This window comes from Cuculus canorus, chromosome 3 (genome assembly GCF_017976375.1).
Source record: "Cuculus canorus isolate bCucCan1 chromosome 3, bCucCan1.pri, whole genome shotgun sequence".
NCBI classification, from domain to species: Eukaryota; Metazoa; Chordata; class Aves; order Cuculiformes; family Cuculidae; genus Cuculus; species Cuculus canorus.
In genome coordinates, this window is record NC_071403.1 from 120,292,664 (window position 1) to 120,309,287 (window position 16,624).

Consider the following 16,624-nt stretch of genomic DNA (forward strand, 5'->3'; position numbering starts at 1 on the left):
GCCCGGGGGCTCTGCAGTAGATTTAAAGGAGCTCTTAGGACCCAAGTTGCTTATGCAACACACAGAAGTCACGTAGCTTAGAAGTGATTTACAGCATTGGGTGTTTCCTGTGGGTGACTCTAAACTAACCATAACAAAGCAGTAATGCAAAGTATCATAAGTTGATAATAAAAGTAGGGCTGAATTACTTATTTGACTGCAACCCTGAGCCACAGCCAGGCTTCCTCCTGACGATTTTTCCTCCTTACTGGGTAGAGCTGTGAATTTTCTACAAGGAATTTATGAAGTTCAAATAAAAGGAAGAAGGGAGGGGGAGAACAACACCCCCAGCCTGGGGACGTAGGTGATTTATATCCCTCTGTTTTAAGTGTCAGATGGAGGTTAGGTTTTTCTTGGACAAGGGAGAGAGAAGCCAGATCTCCCCCAGCCTGGGTGGGTTCTAGGCCCCAGCCAGGATATAGAAAGGTGAGGGAGGTTGAGAACATGCATCGAGCTGGGCGAGGGAGGGGATTGTCCCATTCTGTTCTGCAGTGATGGGGCCCCACCTCGAGTCTGGGTGCACTTCTGGGCACCACAGTATAAAAAGGATCTGAAGCTACTGGGGAGTGTCCAGAGGAGGCCACAAAGGTGGTGAAGGGTCTAGAGGGGAAGCCATATGAGGAGCTGCTGAAGTCACTTGGTCTGTTCAGCCTGGAGGAGACTGAGGGGGGACCTCATTGCAGTTCACTGCTTCCTCCCAAGGGGAGGAGGAGGAGCAGGTGCTGAGCTCTTCTCTCTGGTGACCTGGGACAGGACCCCAGGGAATGGCAGGAGTACGTTAGGCTGGACGTTGGGAGAAGGTTCTCCGTCCCGAGGGTGGTGGAGCCCTGGAACAGCTCCCAGGGAAGCAGTCACAGTGCTGAGCCTGACAATATTCCAAAAGCATTTGGACAAAGCCCCACGGGGTGAATGTTGGGATGTCCTGTGCAGGGACAGGAGTTGGACTGGATGGTACTTCTGGGTCCCTTCCAACTCAGGTCAGTCTGATTCTGTGAACATGATCACCTCTTCTAAATGTATTTTAAGAAACTGCTGTGGCCGCTGTGGCTTATGGGACACTCGCTGGTGCTTATATGCAATATAAGTGTGCTTTGAGCTGCAGATTGATCCCTCAGAGGTCTTGGGATAAGGGCAGGCTCATTTGCAGGCATCAGTCAAACCTAAGCGGCAGTTAAAGTTTGAGCATGGTCAGACTAGGAGCTGCTTTGAGCCCAGGCCGATGCAGAAGCTCAGGAAGTTGGGAAACTACAGTTGTGAAAAATCCAGTATGCTTAATGAGTTAGATGAGTTCAGAAGACCTTACAGGTGGATTTAGGTATTGACAGTCTACCTCAGTCCTGTTTTAAATGCCTTAACCTCCTGGATCTGGCTCTGACTTTCTTCTGAAAGGTTTCAAACCTGCTCTTAAGCAGATCTGAGAATCATTTCACTTGAACTGCACAATCAAGAGGTTGATTAGAAACTTGGGATAACACGAGAATAAGAAAAATGTGTATAATAGCCATTAGTCTCCATATCTAAGCTGATTTCCTGCAAAGACATTTAGATATCTCCCTATACTCTCCAGCACATGCAGTCTTAAAAGAACTTCTTAGTTGTGTCCAGAGAATGAATACGTGGAAGCAGCACAGTGTGTGGAGCAGTGTATGGACCTGAGCTGGACTGAGTAAGCACGTCCAGAACTAGAAGTTCTGGGCAACACGGTGTTGAGAGACTCAAACGGGCTCTTTGCAAACCCAGGCCAGTATAGCAGAGGGCTTTCTCAGGACTGCTGTGCTTGTGGGCCCCAGCTGGTTGTGAACTTGCTCAGCTATGGCTGTAGTTTAAGTAATTTATGTTGATGCTTCTTAAATGTAGCAGAAAAAAAAAAAAAAGCAGGACTTAAACTAGATAATTTAAGATAGAAATAAAATGAAAACAATTAGTTGCAACACTAAGGAACATCATAGATTCCTTTATCACTTAAGCTAAAGCTGGCTTGAGCCAGCAGTGTGCCCAGGTGGCCAAGAAAGCCAATAGCATCTTAGCTGTTATCAGAAATGGAGGTGCCAGCAGGAGCAGGGAAGGAATTGTGCCCCTGGACTCAGCACTGGTGAGGCCACATCTCAAATCCTGGGTTCAGTTTTGGGCCCCTCAGTACAAGGACATTGAGGGCCTGGAGCGTGTCCAGAGAAGGGAACAGAGCTGGGAAAGGGGCTGGAGAACAGGGGGTTATGAGGAGCAGCTGAGGGACCTGGGGTTGTTTAGCCTGGAGAAAAGGAGGCTGAGGGGAGACCTGAAAGGTGGTTGTGGTGCGGTGGGTGCTGATTTCTTCTCCCATGTGATAAGTGGTAGGACAAGAGGGAATGGCCTTAAGCTGCAGCAGGGGAAGTTTAGATTGGACATCAGGAAAGGGTTCTCAGGCCCTGGCAGAGGCTGCCCAAGTAGGTGGTGGAGCCTCCATCCATGGAGGGGTTTAGAAGACCAGTAGATTAAGTGCTTAGTTTAGTAGTGGACAGGTATGGTTGGAGTTAATGATCTTAAAGGGCTTTTCCAACCTCATGATTCTATGATTCTAAAGGACACAAATCTTTAGAAACCATTCAGACATTACTGCTCAGGCTGTGGTGCAGGAGTGACTGGTTTCTTGTCTAATGTCTGCTTTTATTTAGGAGTTTAGACCATCAGATCGCAACAATATCTTTTCAGCCTCAAAAGTCTCTGAACTGGCAGCTGTGGGCATCAAAACTTTGCCTTTATCCTCAGAACATATAGAATAGGCACAAATATTGTCGCTTTGCTTGTGTAACAGCCCCCCACGGTGTATTTACTGTAGAGGAGCCATCTGTAAGGTTGAGATGAATTGCATCTCCAGGCCTTCTCTGCTGAGACTGACGATGAAATGCCTGCGTGGCATTTGGTGTCAGAAGCGTATGACTTGAGCAATCATTCCATTTACCCACCCTATACTAAACAATATATTTGTTATGCTTTAAAGATTCAGACCTCTGAGACAGATGGAGACAAGCTTCATTTGGCACCACCACAGCCTGCAAAACAGTTTCTCATCTCGCCTCCAGCCTCCCCACCCGTAGGGTGGCAACCAATAGATGATGCAACACCTGTCATCAACTACGACCTCCTTTATGCAGTTTCGAAGCTAGGACCAGGTAAGCTTGCGGTCCTCGTAAGAGAATGTGTCAGAAAGAGCAGATGAGAAGTCACAGCGTAGATAATAATTGTAAAAGAAAGTGGTGTAAAGCCTTTAAGTTGCATTAAAGCTTTGGGTTTAAGTTGATGCACGTCAGCTGGTTCTTTGCTTAAGGATGAGTTTTACCATATGCATGTACCAAATTATATGTTACCTGCAGCTCATGAGCGCTGTTGGATTGGATAGCAGACCAAAGCTTGTTTACACCATTTATTGTGCTTAGATTTGTACTCATGAGACAACTGATGGCTTGGGTGGGGATTGTCCATGAACTTGAGGAGTTTTTGCTTTAAATCACATCTGCTCGGTACTGCATTCCAGGAGGTGGACTGCCTCCTCAATATTTAGGCATTACTGCAGCTCCACCAGAGTGGAGAATCTCCTGTTAACAAGTTTGTTGAGAGAGCTACACTTCCCCAGTCCTGGCAGGATTGGGACTACTCATTTTCCGCTGAAAACTGTAGGCAGCAGGAATGGGACGAGATGTAGCCTCTGCTAATGTAGGATAGATGTCTATGGATAATGCTGATAGACTTCCTTCTGTCTTCCCATCTTCAGTTGACCCCAGGAATTAAAGATAGCTGGGATCTTCAAAACAGTGCTTTCTCTTAGAAAACACTCATCTGATGAAACAAAACTTTTTACAGGAGAGGATTTCTATGGATTTATTTCAGTGATCTTTACAAATCATTTGCTTTCAAAGCTGTTGAAGCATAGTCTCTTAAAAGTTCTCTAAAGGGAGAAGGTTCCAGTTTCAGGTCTAAGCAGTAACTTCAGTTCTCAGCAGCCCCATCTCGAGTGCTGGGTGCAGTTTTGGGTGCTGCGGTATAAAAAGGATCTAAAGCTACTGCAGAGTGTCCAGAGGAAGCCACAAAGCTCCTGGAGGGTCTAGAGGGCAAAGCATACCAGGAGCAGCTGAAGTCACTGGATCTGTTCAGCCTGGAGAAGAGGAGGCTGAGGGGAGACCTCATCGCAGGTCACTGCTTCCTCCCAAGGGGAGGAGGAGGAGCAGGCACTGAGCTCTTCTCTCTGGTGACCACAGACAGGATCCGAGGGGATGGCAGGAAGATGCCAGGGGAGGGTTAGGATGGACATTAGGAGAAGGTTCTTGGCCCAGAGGGTGGTGGAGTCCTGGAATAGCTCCCAGGGAAGCCGTCATGGCACTGAGCCTGACAATATTCCAGAAGGATTTGGGCATCACCCTCAGCCCTGTGGTGTGAATGTTGGGGTGTCCTGTGTGGGGACAGGAGTTGGACTGGGTGAGCCTTGTGGGTCCCTTCCAACTCAGGTCATGCTGTGATTCCATGATTCTATGATTTAGAAATTAAGTCTAATTTGCATTAGTAAACCATAGGCAAAAATAGCTTGTTAAATTATTTTCCTATTGAAACAAGACACTCCAGATCCAGTCTGCTAACAGTTGGGGGTTAAGCTCATGAACATTTCTCAGAGTTGCATTTCAAAATTGTTATGGGCTGAGAGAATCGTTTTCTCCCCAGCTGTACTGGCGATGCTGTTTTCCTGTTCCGAGTGCAGCTCCCAGTTGCAGACCTCTTATCACTGGGGCTTTTGTGGAACCGCACCACAGTAACCCAGAGGTGAAGCATGTGGGGTGCGCTGAGAGATGTTTCGTAATTCAAAAGGTTTGCAGGATCATCTCATATCTTTTCCACATGGGATCTCTCACAGGGCGAAATGCTTATCAGGAGAACATCAGGGATTCCTGTGTTTCACTCTGCTTCATGAGAAAAGCCCACAGAAAAGGGCTGTCAGGTGTGACACTTAGTACTATAATGCATATTATTATTTCCAGAATTGATGCTTTGCTGAACAAAAGAAAAACAAAAAGCTCCTTTTCTTTTTTTTTTTTTTTTTTTCCTTTGATGCAGCAATAATTTAAATGGAAACATGTAAACAAATTCCTGAGCTAGCTGGGTAATAAATCAATTCCTGTTCTGGAGCAGTGGAATGTGAAACATCACTCATTGTCCTGCGCTCTGGGACAGCTTTGTGTGAAGGTCATATTCCCCTGTATTTAAGGAGCCTGCAGGGAGCGATATGAAAAGCCATTGTGTGCTCTCTGCTTTCTATTTTTAGCACTGGTTCGAGAGATCAATTTTAGTGAACTGCAGCAGCGGGTTTAAAATAGTGTTGCCATTCTCAGTGGTGCATTTCCTATGTTTAGCATTTCATTGAAAAACAAATCCTACCAAACCTCATTTCTGTATTGCGTTGGTAAAACATGCTGCTCTCCATCAAATCGCGCCGTTCGCCTCGGCTGAGCTAGGGCTGTTGCAGTCAGAAACACAAAAAGAATTAACTATGGCTTATCAGCTCCCAAAAAATCCTCACTGACACCGTTGTTTACAGAAGCCTGAACGTTAGAGCCTGACTTCTATGTCATTAACTTGTGAGGGGTCTTTGCTATATTAAATACCCCGGTTTGCTCACAGCCCAGGTGGCCACCCTGGCCTCCACCTGCCGCCGCCAGCCGCTGCCTGCCACCCGCCCTTGCAGTTGTCCCGACAAATTGCCTTTCTCCAAGGCTTTGATTCCCAGGTCATGGCTCCACTGATGCTCTACGATAACACACAATTTAGGTTGGGGTCCTGAGCTCTTGCCTGCTCCGAGTTCTTCCCAGTGGGATTTTGCCCTCTGCCAGCGCTTGTCTTCACAATTTCAGATGCTGTTTGGAAAGCAGTGCAGGCTGGTCACCATCTCCGGTGGCCCATATAGGCAAATTTCTACCAGTTTCAGTTCTTTCCTTGTTTCTCAGTCCCTCATCCATTCCAGCAGGCTTTGCACATCTGACGCACCCTCAAGCTACACTCCAGGTCATATAAAATACATTTTTCACATTAGAGAAGCACCATTCTGAAATACAACTTGTGGTGGCCCACAGTGGGACCTCTCCAGACACAACGGAGTCCCTGCGGCACTCGGTGCCACTTGGCTGCCGGGGCTGCCAATGAATATGGTCCGAGGAGGGGTTGGATGAGGGTTCAGTTTTGTCTCTGAGCAATTCTGGTATAGCTGTTCCTGCTACAATTATGGAACCAATTATGGTGTTCCTGTTTCTTCTTGAGAAGGATGAGTGGCTCCTGTTTTTCCCCCGGGTTTGGCTCACCCTTGCAGGACCTGCCCCGTAAACACCGCACACAGGGATTTCAGACCAGGTCTCACGCTGCAAGTTTTCTATGCCCAAGATTTTCTCATGTTTGTTCTCACTGACTTAAAAGAAATGCTAAATACCTCGTATGATTTCCAGAGAGGATTAAAAGGGGGCGGAGGGGCACGCAGATGGCTGATAGATAAAATTTTCCATCTCTGTCCTTCCTTTCCACTCAGTTCTGTGGCTGCTTCTGCCCTTCGCTGCCCTTGCCAGGGGCAGGGTACAGGAGAGTCGCTGGCTGCAGAAAGCTTTCCCTCTGCCTTGTCCTGCGGGACAGGAGAGGAGAGTGCCCTTCTCCTGCAACATCAGTAATGGGCTGCCAAGAGCTCTTCCACCCCACGTACTACGGCAGATCCAGGTGGTAGAGGTACCATATGGGATGGATTGTTGCATCCCTTCCGGCATAAACACGCACCCGTGCGAAGGACCGCTTGTTACCTGCAGCACGTTATTTATAAAGCACTTGGATGAAGGGACTGTAAGTGGAAGGTATTTTTACGATGCTAATGACACGTTTAACATGAATGGACAGCTCTGAACCAGTTAACCTTGGATCATGAATTGGAACCAGGGATGAGGTAGCTGCACAGTGTCATTACTATTTCTTCATTATTAATTAAATAGATGAGCATCCTCTTTGCTGGGCAAAAGAGCCTCATTAGACAAAAGACGCAGCATCGCTGAAAGGTCATACCATCGCTTCACAAAGTCACATGCTATTCTTAATTCTGAAATATCATCATTTGCTGCTGTGCTCTCCTTGTGGTCGTCTTTCTTGTGTCACCTGAGGCTGTGGGTTTGCTTGTGGTTTGTGTGGTCACAAAAAGTAGGGCCAAGGGATATGAAAGCATCCAGGCCCTTTGTTCAATGGCGAAACTTCAAACTCCTTTTCCTTATGCAAAGTGAATGAATAGAGGAATAGCTGCTGTTTTCAGGGATTTGTTAGGAAAATTCTCTGGCAGATCTAGATGGTGGAGGTGCCACAGCTGAATTCTTCCCTGCATTGTATCATAGAATGGGTTGGGTTGGAAGAGACCTTAAAGTCCATCCAGTTCCATCCCCTGCCGTGGGCAGGGACACCTCCCACTGGCCCAGGCTCTTCCAAGCCCCATCCAACCTGGCCTAGAACCCCTCCAGGGATGGGGCAGCCACCACTCCCCTAGGTCACCTGAAGGCTGAGTTGAGAAGTTTGAGCATATTCGATACATTTTGTGATATTTTTCGGAGTGAATTTATGCAAGTTTCCATTGTTATCTCAGCTTAAGTGAACATTTAAACAACTTATTAGATAGTCCAAAAGCTGATGGAGGAAAACGGCACCTCCTCCCAAGGATCCTTTGGCTTAACGTGTAAGTGTTCTCCAGGCAAGAGGGTGAAGCAGGAGTGGTGGGGCAGTGTAGAGGCAGAGAATGCACGGAGGCAGCAGCAGAGACCTTAGAGCAGCTTCCAGTAGTGAAAGAGGCTCCAGGAAAGTTGGGGAGGGATTTTTTCCAAGGACATGGAGTGACAGGACGAGGGGAAATGGCTTTAAATTGGAAGGGGGAAGATTTAAATTAGACATTAGGAAGAAATTCTTCCCGCTGAGGGCGAGGAGACCGTGGCCCAGGCTGCCCAGGGAAGCTGTGGCTGCCCCATCCCTGGAGGGGTTCCAGGCCAGGTTGGATGGGGCTTGGAGCAGCCTGGGCCAGTGGGAGGTGTCCCTGCCCATGGCAGGGAGGGTGGAATTAGGTGATCTTTAAGGTCCCTTCTAATCAAAAACATTCTATGATTTGATGATTCTTCTCAGAAATAACCACAAGCCTTAAAAACCCAATTTATGAGTGCATCGCATGGTGATTTGCAAAGTGACATTAATTGCTGTTGCACTTACTGATGCCAGAGGCACCTGAATATTTTTCCTTGTGTCTATACCTATTTCCACTGTCCTTTTTCAGGGGAAAGAGTCCTTCTGGGAAGGATTTGAGCGGTAAAAGAATGTGGCATTTGAACTGGGATTATTACCTTTAAAGAGGGCAGTAAATCTGATTTACTTCGTGGTGCTGGTGCGGGGGGAAAGGGCTCAGCGCTGCGTGTGTGCGGCGCTGCGGAGCTGCTCAGAGCTGACAGTGACCAATGCAGCCTTCGGTGCCGGCTGGCAGCATTGACGTCAGCCCAGAGCTGAGAAATTAGCTGGAGCCCACAGGGAAAAAAGGCAAAGAAAAACCATATAATTTCTCAATGCAGTGCAAAGCAAGCTATTTCTCTTTTTATATTTTAGCCTCTCAGCAAGACCTGTAACGCTTTGCTCAATTTGGATTCAGAGGACAGGTTGCCTAAAATAGAGCAGTTAAATGTCAACATTAATGGTATCACAGCAGTAAAACATTTCTCACAGCGAGATGCCTGACTTACAGCTATTATTCACTAGTTGCCTCCTGTTTTTTAGGCAAAAATGCAGCCTGTCCTCTAGTCACAAGCCACCCAGTTGTGCTTGGACCCAGGATTTGCCAGCACAAACAGCACTTGAACACAGTCCCAGTCTGCGTGTGCCAGTGCAGGGCCAAACCTGCAGCCCCTTCCTCACATGAATTCTTCTGCCACAAGGTCGCTAATAAAGAAAAATCCAAATTAGTAGCAGAGCAAATGACAAATGTTTTGAGGTAGGGACTGCCATTTCACTTCATCGTGTGACACTCGGCACTGCCCGGTTCTGCCTGGGATGCAGGTGTTTGGAGTGAGCCATCCACCACCTCAGCCTGGAGAAGGCTCCAGGGAGACCTGATAGCTGCCTTCCAGTACCGGAAGGGGCTACAGGAAAGCTGGGAAGGGACTTTTTACAAGGGCATGGAGTAATAGAATGAGGGGGAATGGCTTTAAATTGGAAGGCAGAAGAATTAGATGAGACAAGGTGATATTTCTGACAGGACAACTTAGTCTTTCAGAAGTGACCAACACCCATTTGCAGCACTAAAAACTAGAAACCGTTCTGGATGACACAGTGACCCCTTTAGACTATTTGTCATCACTCATCCTCAAGACCCACAGGCCACAGTGAAATTAAAATAGGTTTATAGTGACCATGCGTACATGTTGTAGCTTGGATTATTTTTCATAAGGTTATTCCAGAACCACTGTATGTTGCCTCAGAGTGAGGAAGATGAAGTCCCAAGTTCCTCGCTGACCAGTATTTCGTGGAATCATGGAATGGTTTGGGTTAGAAGGGACCTCAAAGCCCATCCAGTCCCACCCCACACCTTCCACTGGCCCAGGCTGCTCCAAGCCCCATCCAACCTGGCCTGGAACCCCTCCAGGGATGGGGCAGCCACAGCTTCCCTGGGCAGCCTGGGCCAGGGCTTCACCATCTACAGCATGAAGATTTTATTCCTACTGTCTAATCTAAATCTTCCTCCTTCCAATTTAAAGCCATTCCCTCTCGTCCCATCACTCCATGCCCTTGTAAACAGCCCCTCCCCAGCTTTCCTGGAGCCCCTTAAGGTACTGAAAGGCTTCTCTAAGGTCTCCCTGGAGCCTTCTCTTCTCCAGTCTGAACAACCCCTACTCTCTCAGCCTGTCCTCATAGCAGAGGTGCTCCAGCCCTCGCATTATCTTCATGGTCTCTTCTGGACTTGGTCCAACACTTCTGTATCCTTCTTAGATTGGCAATTCCAGAACTGGACACAGTTTTGATCAAACTATTTTTCCTTTGCTTCCAGGAGAGAAATACGAGCTGCACGCAGGAACAGAGTCCACTCCCAGCGTGGTAGTGCACGTCTGCGACAGCGACATGGAAGACGATGAGGACCCAAAGAATTCTCCAAAGCCCAAAATCATTCAAACTCGGCGTCCAGGTCTGCCACCTCCTGTATCTAACTGAGCCTCTCTCCGGCAGAAGCAGCGCTTCTCTCCTCCGGCACAGCTCTTGGGTTTTGTTTGCTTTGTTTTGTTGAAGGCAGCCATTGCCTTTTGAGCACCAGGACATTTAAACTCATTGCAATCCCTTCACAGTAATCAATCTATGTAATAAAAGGGCTAGGAAAAAGATCTTTGCATATGTAACCATATCACACACCAACTAATAGATTTTTCTGGAAAGGACAAATCAAGGCTAAAGAAACAACGGAAGGTTTCAGTCTGAGGATGTTTTGACAGCTATAATTTGCATGCTGAAACACCCCTACCAGAGAGATTGTTCAGGATGGGTAATTAGGCTGATATCAAGCTTGATATTCAAACTCCCCAAATACTTGCTAGTGCCCTTCATCAAGCAGCCTGCTCCTCTGCCCTCCTCAGTTCCCCAGCAGACCTCGGTCTCCTCCTCTTTTCTTTTTTTAAGGGGGGTTGCGTGTTGTTTTTAATCTGCTGGCAGCTTGGTGGCCTTTCCATCCCCTTGGAATTTTCTGTAAGGAAAACTATCTTTGCGGTATTTTTAGGAATAGTAGAAAACCACCCTGTTCCACCAAGAGCTGTAGAGTCTGCTGGGCCTTGGTGGTGGCAGGGATGTGAGACCGAGCTCTCTGGGCTGTGGGGAGAAGGCAGCCGCTTGCTGGAGGGTCTGGGGTCTTTCTGTCTCTCTGAAGGAGAAGGGAGCCAGAATATCAACCGCGATTGTCATTTTATCTCTCATAAAGGTAAGAGTGGTACTTCTCTCTGAGTGTAAGGAAGAAAGAGGAGCTGACTGCTCATTTAAGACAGGATTTGTTGCTTTCTGTCATAGCTGTAAGTTCTGTGAAGGACTGACTGAATGCTTTCCTAGTGGTGTGTTGAATAGCCCTGAAAATGATAGTCATTACTGTACATCCCAAATAGTCAGACCTTTTCCCTCCTCATATCCTGTGTTTGAAGCCCTTCTTGAGCTGTATGCAGTTGGGGTTTGTGGAGGCGAGGAGAGGTTAGTTGGTGTTCTTTTGTTGGTTTTCTTTTTTTGTTTTTTTTTTTTAGGCCAAAGAAAACAGGACCATAACTACACACGTGAAATTAGACTGCATGCAATTGAATCCCCTTTTTTCACTCTGTCCTGCATGTTTCTTTCACTTGCAATGTATACTGGGTTACAAAACTTGTTCTGTGTTGTCGTCATGGCTGAGAGCAGACAGATTTGGGATTCCCCGTCTGGCAGACCTTCCATGATGACAGTTTTTCTATGCGTACTTGTCATTTTGAGAACATGTTTTCTAGACATCTGAGCTCAGATTTTGCATATATTTAAGCATGCGCTTAATTTATGCACATGAGTAGTTCCATTGAAATTAATACCGCAGAAAACTGAGCGTGTGTATAAGATGCGGTGGGATTTTGAAGCGAATTGGCTGCAGCTGGACTCCCCAAAGTGACTATAAAGTGGCACAGTGAGATTCCACAACTCATAAAATCCTTTGTGAGTTAAAATAAGTAAATACATCTTGGAAACTCATTCTAGGATCCGAGAAGTCAACTTAGGTTCTGTAATCAAGACTTTTTGTCATAAAACCTAACGATGTGGTTCCTGAGAGAAGGTTCCATCCTGCCCTTGGTTAGCAGTGAGGCTGTGAGCTCCAGCAAAGCCTGCTGGTGTCTTGGCTCTGCAGAGCTTCAAGGAGAAAAAGCGTTTTGAGTTGTCGGTGAAGACAGAGCTGCCATTCTCGATATTCATGGTGAGGATGTTCTGAGAATGAGGGCTTTACCATTCTCGCGTAGTTCATTCTCTGACCACCACAGCCCCATAATATTTCTCTTGAGATGTAGTGCTTTACTTAGCATCTATCTATAAGGTGATACTTGTTACTTCATTATGGATGTCATCGTGCGTGGGCGACACTAATAGAAGCATGTTAAATATGGCAGAGACTGATCAAAAAATGGGGCTTTAGTGTCCTCATGATATCTCTGTGAAGTTGTCTTAAAGTAGCTCCTTAGAGGTTTCTTCAGTGATGCATTTAGAATCGGTTTAAATAAATAGAGAACAAGTCACTCATTGCCCTGGGTCTATAAGGATCCTAGAATCCTAGAATGGTTTGGGTTGGGCCAAAAGTACCTTAAAGCCTATCCAATTCCAACCCCCTGCCATGGGCAGGGACACCTCCCACTGGCCCAGGCTGCTCCAAGCCCCATCCAACCTGGCCTGGAACCCCTCCAGAGATGGGGCAGCCACAGCTTCCCTGGGCAACCTGGGCCAGGGCCTCACCAAGCTGATGTTCCCATTGGAAACACCACCAGGGGCCACCTACAGTGTTTTGGGAGTAACAGCACTGTCTGAGAACATGGAGAACGCTAAGGTCCATGGGTTTTAGACCAATATATAAATAGGGAGAGTAAGATCTTTTATTGATATGTGCTGTATGGAAGAAATTACCAGCCACGTCCTTAGCTGATATAACCCACCAGAGATGATCTCCAGTCCAAGTGGATCCTCTTGACTTTTTTACATGCAGCAGTGTTGGAGGCCAAATCTAGTCCTTGTAGCCGTGGACTCAAACTTCAGAGAGACTTGGTTCTGAACTATGGACTTTGGCCTCAAATGTTGTAAAACTATACTGCAAATTAAAGCATTGGGTCTTAAATGCTCTTTCCTCAAAGTACGTTTTCAGGCCCATTTAAAAACAGGCCCCATTCAATACCCTTTGTCTTTATAAAACTACGTAGTGCACCCAGGAGGGAGTGGGATGTGGCACACCGGTTCAAGCACAGAAATGGGAACAGCTACAAGCCTGAAAACACAAGAGAAGCCCCTTGTAACCATGGCCAAAGCTTCTGTATCACCTTTATAGGACAAAACAGGGTCAACAGAAAAAATGTTTCAGGTGTTATGGAATGATGTCCCTCTCATAAAAGCATTTGTGACTCTTCAAAGAACCTGATGTTTTGCTAAGGGCTGGTTCTTCCCTGGCACGGAAGAAAGGCGTCTCTCATAAAACGCCCCTCTGGAAGCGCCACTGTCCTGTTTAACTCGGTGATAAATGACAGAGCCCTGCCTACTTCCATGGAGTTTTCTTTTTTGAGCTCCATCCCTCTGGCTTGCTCTTTTCCCAGGGTGTCCGCAGCGTTAAAGTAGATTCTCTCTTGTAGTACTACTATAAATAGGAATGAAATCTTTGTGTTACATGGCAGCTTCTGATGCACAGTGACAGAGAAAACGTCCTTTAATTTCCTTTGCAAAGCAGCAGGCTGCGAGCAGCAATGCCCTGGAGCCCTCTGCTGAGTGGACCTTGCTCCTGCCGCTGCTTGGAAGTGAAGGGAGGAGATCAGGGGAGTACAGTCACTGCTTCTGTTCCCGCTGCCTACTTGTCCTTTCTGACCCCTTCAGATACAAAATCCAAACGTTAACGACTTCCGAAGTGCAGCTAAAAGCATGAAAACATTGATAGTGCACAGAGAAAGAGTATTTTGGAAGAAAAGAACAAAAATAATTCTATGGCCCTGATCTTTGTATTCAAGACAAGATTGTACAAAGTCCTCCCTTCCCAGCTTAGACGTGTGTGCTCAAATACACTGTTTTCAGCAAGAAAACATGGCAAGAGCATCTTTTCTTCAACTGTAACAAAGACTACAGGCAGTTACTGTGAAGTGCTTTATATTATGGGGCTTGGAGCAGCCTGATCCAGTGGGAGGTGTCCCTGCCCATGGCAGGGTGTGGGACTGGATGGGCTTCGAGGTCCCTTCCAACACAAACCAGTCCATGATTCTATAAAAACATGCCCCATGGATAAATTGTTTATCATGTATTTGACCCCAAATTGAGTGGGAGGGATTGGTGAGTTTTATTTTGGTCTTTTTTTTCCCCCCCTCCCTCCCATCCAGCAACAGTGGAAAAGCTTTTCTGCAAGACGGGAGGCTGTTCCTTGTGCTGAGTAAGAGACTGAATGCCAGACTTGATTCCAGTCTGAGCACTGTGACAGATCTCCTTAGCATTGCCATTGTCTTGTATGTACTTTTGAGATATTCTACTTAGATTTTATAGGAGCATTAAAAGGCTATTGGCTAATTCCTCACTTTGACACTTGTGTAATTCAGAGCTTAGTTTAAAAAGTAAATATGGCAAACATAAATATGTTCTGCTTGCGTCGGCATTGGGAAAAGCAGCATTTAAAAAGTTAAACCGGATTAATAAACTGACCAGTGTGGTGTACGCCACTGGTAGAACTGAAAATGCGTAAATGTGTGACCTAGGTCCCGCTCCGTTATCATAGGAATTCGCAGGGAGAAGGCAGCCCTCTTCTTGGCAGTGTATTCCGTGTTCCATTGTGAACTGCTGTAGTTTCACGGGGCCAGGAGAACTTGGTTTGCTGTGGGTTTGGTGAGGTGTGCGTGAAAAGGGTGTACAGGGCAGTCCCCGGTGAGCAAAAGCACCTCCCTGACAGTAGTTCTGACTCTGCCTTTGTAACAAAGGGTAAATACAGTGGCCGTGAGCACATCCAGCTCCCATACAGGCTGGGGAAAACATTCTATTAACATGAATTATTACAAAATTTGAAACTAATTGTTTGTAGTCTCTTGCGTCGGTTTGTACGGGATCTTGCAAAGGACTGGAGACCAGGAGATGAGTTTGCTGTCATGTGAAATTCTTCTCTTCGATCACTTGCACCTGAAAAATGACTTTTTTTTTTTTGCTGGGTGCATGGCATAGAAGGCTTAGGTTTCTCAGAGGGAGATTTTTTGTGATTCTGAAAATGAGATCCGCTTAAGAAGTCTCGTTGGAAATGTAAGCCCTAGAGTTCACTGATCCCTTTTCAAAAGACAGGCCTTAACCTCTGTGTTCTGATTAGAAAAAGCAGCAATAGTCATCTTTTAGAGGTGACATGCACCGTAGGAGGCCTGCCTTATTTTTCACCGTTGAGCAGCAAATGAGCTTTCCCCAACTACAGTCAGGTTCTCCGCCTGATCCAATTGAAATGTCGCATGAGGTATCTTCCATTACATCATGGAAGAGATGGTGGCTCTTCCATCTGGCTTGGCACTGGGCACTTGGAAATCAGCTGTACAGCCTCAGTGGGGAAGGGCAGAGAGGTCTATGTCCCAAAGGGTCTCAAACTGCTCTTTGGTTGAGGACACTGCTGTCTGTATGCGTATATAACCTCGGCGTGCACTTAACTTGTACAGACAACTAGGCAATACTTATTTAGAGTAGGTATTTGTGCATGCAGGGGATGGTGTGCTACCTGACCTTGCATGGTACTCAGTAACAGGAGTTAAACGCGCTTCTCCCAGCTGCAGCGGGGTCCAGGCTCCTGCCCTGCCTACTTCCAGCCAAGGCTCTCTGTACTTCATCACTTACAGTCCGGCTGTGGCTGCTCCTGGTGCTGCCTTGCTTTCTTTTTTCTTAAGGAGTTACGGTCAAAGTGAGAAAGATGGAGATTTAAGGAGGAAGCGCTGGGAAGTGCAGAGCAGGCTCCAGCTCCAGTTGGGTCTGTAATTACCAACTGACTGTTGCTCGGCCCACCTCACAGGGCTTGGGTCCCTCGGTGTTTCACTGCCCGGTGATGAAGTCTGTAGCCATGGTGGTGTTACAGACAACTGGGAACAGCTCGCTTGAAGTGAAGCATCTGGGGAGCTGGAACAAGCTTTCCATGGGAGAGGGGATGAAGTAGGTGATTGTGGTATCCTAACTAAAGGCACAGTGCTTTCCAATTGCATCCTCTCACGAACTGTTACTAAATTATATTTGTTCCTTCTTTAGTGGTAAACAATTTACCTTCCACCACTTGCAGCTCCCTCTCACAATGTGAATTTCAGACCTTTGCATTTCTCTGATTCCCTCTGCCCACGAAATCATATTTAGTTCTGTTTTACCAAAAAGCAAAGCCAGCTGTGGATTAAAGTCCCAGGCAGACCTTTGCTTAGACTCATCCTCCTGCAATTCTCTTGAATAACCATATTGCTAAAAAGGACCCCCAAACGCTTCTTTTCCTGTTTCAGCACATCTTCTGGGGGAGCCCAGCACCTTTCAGGTATTCCAGGCTCCTCTTCAAAGAGGTTTTTTTCTAGCGTGAGCTGTGCTTTTTCTTTAAATACATGAAGACTGTGGCATTTGGGGGTAAAATTTCAAGGGAGGAAGTGTTGTAAAAGCTCTTTCCCACGTGTCTATTGGAAGTGTCGAGTATATTTGCTTTTGTCTTGGAGGGGAGGGGAGCTTGCACTGTTCGAGGCAGAAGAGCAGCAGCACTCCCGATGGAAGGGCAGGAGCTCCGAATGCTTGGAAAGCATTAACAAATAGCCTTAATTCGTCTCCCCTTTTCTCCATTTGTTCAGTTGCTACGCAGAGACTCTGAGGC

General features: G+C 46.7%; 1 protein-coding gene across 2 annotated transcripts in view; it reads left to right on the top strand.

Moving 5' to 3' along the window:
• Nucleotides 1-14,250, top strand: part of RCAN2 (regulator of calcineurin 2) — a 79,687-nt gene extending 65,437 nt beyond the window's left edge. For both annotated transcript variants that reach the window (XM_054063276.1, XM_009558434.2), the window contains 2 exons: nt 3,017-3,188; nt 10,094-14,250. In XM_054063276.1, coding sequence (XP_053919251.1) covers nt 3,017-3,188; nt 10,094-10,254 — 333 coding nt within the window. In that variant the 3' untranslated portion in view covers nt 10,255-14,250. The remainder of the gene's footprint in view (nt 1-3,016; nt 3,189-10,093) is intronic.
• The last annotated feature ends 2,374 nt before the right edge of the window (nt 14,251-16,624 follow it).